Source organism: Oculina patagonica, chromosome 4 (genome assembly GCF_052425735.1).
Source record: "Oculina patagonica isolate OP01 chromosome 4, crgOcupat, whole genome shotgun sequence".
In the NCBI taxonomy this organism is placed as follows: Eukaryota; Metazoa; Cnidaria; class Anthozoa; order Scleractinia; family Oculinidae; genus Oculina; species Oculina patagonica.
Window position 1 is genome coordinate 17,906,576 of NC_135761.1, and position 4,955 is coordinate 17,911,530.

The 4,955-nt window shown below is 36.3% G+C and overlaps 1 protein-coding gene across 3 annotated transcripts; it reads left to right on the forward strand.

Annotated features, from left to right (window-relative positions):
* The first annotated feature begins 2,733 nt into the window (after positions 1-2,733).
* Positions 2,734-4,700, forward strand: LOC144651964 (uncharacterized). Of its 3 annotated transcripts, none has more exons than XM_078512044.1 (4): positions 2,734-2,771; positions 3,118-3,166; positions 3,454-3,636; positions 4,349-4,700. In XM_078512044.1, exons 3-4 carry the CDS (start codon positions 3,463-3,465, stop codon positions 4,580-4,582), a joined length of 408 nt encoding a protein of 135 aa, XP_078368170.1. In that variant the 5' UTR covers positions 2,734-2,771; positions 3,118-3,166; positions 3,454-3,462; the 3' UTR covers positions 4,583-4,700. The 3 variants fall into 3 exon arrangements, with proteins under 3 accessions (XP_078368170.1, XP_078368173.1, XP_078368171.1); XM_078512047.1 differs by lacking the exon at positions 2,734-2,771 and adding an exon at positions 2,891-2,965; XM_078512045.1 differs by lacking the exon at positions 2,734-2,771 and adding an exon at positions 3,001-3,024.
* The last annotated feature ends 255 nt before the right edge of the window (positions 4,701-4,955 follow it).

Consider the following 4,955-nt stretch of genomic DNA (forward strand, 5'->3'; position numbering starts at 1 on the left):
AGAAGTTGAAAAATCAAATTCCTTCATTTTTTGCTCATTAATGGCTTTTAGGTAGATAAGAAACCTGATGTATTTTGTTTCCCCCAGAAGTCTTCTAATTTCGAGAAAAAAACGAAAGTCAGTTTTCGTGATCGGAGCCTCAAAATGACACAATTTTCAACCCGAAATTCGCTGTCGTAAACTCTCGTCGCGTTCACAAAATTAACAAAGCCACATTGAGAACTTTGGATGCTTTCTATCAACAGAGAAACTCTTTTTCATTCACTAGAATATAATTTCAGGGCTTAAGCAAAACTCTTTGAACTGAAATAATTAAAAGAGTGAGGAATACTTTTCATGATACTTGAAAGTCGAATTAAACAGTAGTTTTCAACGGAATTATTTAATATGTGGTATAACTCCAAATTTTCTCAATTGTCATTTAAACACACATGTAGATGTTTATCGAAGGCATACTTGAGAATTGGCTTGGGTTGTTGAAGGCAGCATATTTACCAATGCATCGTAGTCCCACAAAATGTTGTGATATCGATCAAAATAGCTTGTCTAACAGCTAAACATTTCAGTCTTGGCTCCAAAATACACAAAGCAACTGTTAAGCGCGCAATTCCTTTTGCATCTTCATCCTTAGCAATTTTCCTTTATCGTAGTTCTTTTCTCTTAACAAAAGTGTGTTCAGGAACTCCAGAACGATCAATTTGTTTCTTCAAACTGCCTTGGCAGTGTGGGGAAATTGGTTTGCGTTATTTTAAACTCCGTGATATGACTGATATCACTACGCCGCAGACTCAATTTACGTCACAATGTTGTGTTTTATGTCACGTGTATTATGTCACGTAAGTCACAAAACTAGTCCTGTGGCGAAAATGGAGAATAGTTGTTCGATCAAAATGGACCTAAATTGATCCAGGTTGGGTTTTTTTATCTCTCTCTTTCTTTGAAAAGGGAATTTTGCAATGGAACATCCGGCAAGAAGAAGGAAAGACGAGCATTTGGGGTTAAAACATTCATTATCGTGGCATTTGGTAATTAGAAGTGTTTACACAGTTTACGGCCATGCTGTAAAAATTTGCCCAAGTTTGATTCAGTGAGAATCCTTCCAATCCTTCCAAGCCAATTCTCAGGTCGAGAATAAGAATATATAGAAGGTTCAACTTCTATTCGCGACTTGCTCATATCAATATTTATTCTTGGCAAAAATTAAGTAATTTGAGAATCAATCTTCTATAAAGAACTTATTCACATTTTTTAGTTATTTTAATCTACAATTATTTTATTTGAAGTCTTCTCTATTTTTTCAAAATGGTATTCAACGTTACAAAGGACCAAATTATCACTCACATCAATTCGTGCACAACGTAACAAATCTTAGCAAAACCGAAATAGGCAACATCTTTTCCAAAGCAATTATTTATCTTAAGAAGAACCAAGAAAGATTTAATACTGCTCGACGTTTCGGAGTCATCTTGACTCCATTATCAAGAGACTTGTACAGTATGCAAATAAGGAACGCTACAAAATAAGCATAAAACAATGGACGGCCTAAACGAAAACCTTAGCGCGGATGGAATCCGTTTGCACGTTAAGTGTTGGCTTACGCATGCGAATTATTTTGTAGCGTTCCTTATTTGCATACTGTACAAGTCTCTTGATAATGGAGTCAAGATGACTCCGAAACGTCGAGCAGTATTAAATCTTTCTTGGCTCTTCTTATGTATTTGCTGTAGCAAATCCCTGCTGATCAAATTATTTATCTTGTAAAAAAATAAAATAAAAATTAGAATTGAGTAGAATGCATTTTGTTTCACATTTTCGCTTTGGAGAGAAATAAAGTTTCGTTAATTCAGTTTTAACATTAACAGCACATGTTTAAACCAACTCAGTGACTGAGGAAATTTCGATTCTCTTCTTTACCTTGAATTTTCACTCGTTTTTGATGTTTAATCGTACATCCTCTAGATTTATCTAGATCTTTTATCGTTTAGCTTTCTGTTTCCACTCAGAAAACCCATGCGCTGTAATCAGATTTAAAAAATAATCTTAAGAGCACGTATATCATACAGTTTTACAAAATAAGAGTCCTGGATTTCATGCTGGGCATGAAAACGGTTCATTTCCGGTTCATGCCCAGCATGAAAAAAGTGTTTTTCAAAACGGTTCATTTCCGGTTCATGCCCCAACCATTTTCATGCCCAGCATGAAAAATGAGTTTTTCCAAACGGCTCATTTCCGGTTCATGCCCCCAACCGTTTTCATGCCCAGCATGAAAAATGAGTTTTTCAAAACGGCTGATTTCCGTTTCGTACCGGGTATGAACCGGAAATGAATCGTTGTCATGCTCAGCATGAAAAATGTTCGAATCCCAGATTTCATTCCTGGCATGGAAAACGACCGAGTCCCATACATGAAAATGACAAAATTTTTCATGCCCTAACAATGAGTTTTTCTTGTACTAAATATTTACCATTAAAAAACATGCCCATAGCACGCAAATCGACTGTGTACACAAAAAAGTCCAGGCAATTCCTTTTTTTGACGAGCAGGGCATGGAGAAAAAATTTTCATGCCGACAATTCAATTTTCCAATTTTTCCTATGAAAGTTTACTTTCCAACCCTTTCTAGAATATACTAAAAGAACAGTTTGTAGGTTCAATAGTTTTGAATTTAGAATTTTGATGACGTCACGTGAAAACGATCCATAACTACTTCGCACGTACGATTAGTTGCTTCAAACTTCACAAAGTTCCCATCGACGTGACTGTGTTTTGAGGTACATTATGCGTAGCTTTAATACAATGTTCTCCACGTAGTCACACTAAACCAGTGTAAATTGATAATATAGGACTGCTCTTAATTGGTCAATTTTGTTTTAGATTATCTAACCAGTAGGGCTTCTCGTCTTATCGGTACTCACAAACTTGTTCGGACGAGAAACGTATGTTGAACAAAGAAACCAAAAGCAAGGTAAACTTGGTGACAACAGTTAGAAACATCGACAGGAAGAGTTTACACAAGTTACCGGTGTAGGCATGGAATTTAGTCTTTTTTCCATTAAGAGTCTTATCTCGTTTTGATGATCGATCTGCTAACACTGTTTTACTCTTCTCTGCTTTCAGATTTTTGTTTTAACTATCTACGCGTTGAGTAACACAGTACACTTCACAGGTAAACGGTAACCAAGTAGACCAAGTTTACTTTATTCAACTGTCTCGCTTGAAAATACTCGAGTTTTTCAAAAAAGAGAGAAAAAGTCCTGATCTGATGATCTCCCCAATTGTGAAGTTAGTAGTTTTAGCTGAGATCACCAAAGTCAGTCGAGAAAACGAAAAACTAGCTCTTGGGAATACGGTTCTTTTTAGCAAAAAAACCGTACTATATGATAAAGATCCCTTATCCCTAAAAAAAAAAAAACATTTCGGTGATACGCATTTGTTATTTTTTTCTTCAAACAGAACTTGGCCATGAGAATAACAATCTTTCTCCTGTTCTGCATGTTGCTGATGTTGTCGTTGAATCTGGAAGAAGTGGAAGCACGCTGTTACCCCAATGGTTGTAGCATCCCAGGGAACCTTCCATTCTTCTACAAAAGACGCTTTACTCCTGCATGCAACAAACATGATGTCTGCTACGCTTGTGTAAGAATTATCTGTTTTATTATGATCAAAAATTTTAATTTTTAATTACGTAATACTACAATAGTCTAGACCACGCGACATTTCTACTTTTTCGCTTCGTAATTCTGGCAAAACAGAAGAATGCTGCCGCGGGTATTGTGGCGAGTAACTATCTCTCAGCAACATTATTCAACCCTTATCGAAAAGCTCTATCAAGCCCCCATCTATAATAAGCGTATTTAGCCTAAAATTTTCAATAGGTTCTTCTTTTACAAAAATGAAGGCACAGATGGAAAAAAAATTGTCTAGACATGCATGCTAGTCAAAGTAGTTTGGAAAGATAAATTTACTATATGGTTATCATCTAAACTGTATTCTAGATAATTATTTAATACAGCAATATATTCACATATGCCCTGTAGTAGTTATCTGTGCTGCTCACTAGTGCCCCTATCATAAGAATTAAGAACCTAAGTAGCCTAAAATCCCACTAAATACCATTTCTATAAGAAACCTATTTAGGCTAAGTTGGAAAAATCTAGGTTCTTATATGTGGGCACTTACTGTATCATTAATTATCAATCTCACTGAAAATGCGCCTTTACGGGTATAAGGTTGTAACAAGGCCTAATTTCGAACGTCACGACGCCTACTACAAATTATTTTATGCAGATTCTGTCCAACAGAAGATAGTAATTCATTGTAGTTAACACTTTAATAATTCTCTTCGCAGGGTGTGAGGAATGGATGGGGTCGATATCAGTGTGACACGGCATTCAAACGCGACATGTACAAGCTGTGCGAAAGCGTGGGCCGGTTCACTAGAGGAATCTGTCGGGGTTTTGCCAACGGCTACTACAAAGCGGTTCGTAATTATGGTTCGGATAACTACGATAATCCTTCCCTGTGGTGGTGCCCATCTTGTCCCAGCAGCAAGGGTGATCCAAACGTGTCTCTTGGTCGTTAGGAAGTCACAAGGAAGATGAAGACATTCGAAACAGCAGAGGCATTCTTAGAATAGAAAACTGAAATGCCATGTAATCGACAATAATGAAATGATAATAATAAAGCTGTTGACGAATAAATATTGTTGTTATGGTGAATGAGAAAGGCAGCGAAATGTTTAGCTTAGATTTTTAACAAAACAGTCGACACGTACAGTTACAGTGATATCAGTATCTCGTTTTTCCTAAAGTGCGTCGATATATATACTAAATTCTCCCAAACAGCAGTACAATAAATATTAGGATATTAAATATTATCAGGAAGGAAGAGTTGTATGTCGATATCACGGCATTTCGTATTAATTCTCAGGGCCAAAAATGGAATGAGGACTAAAA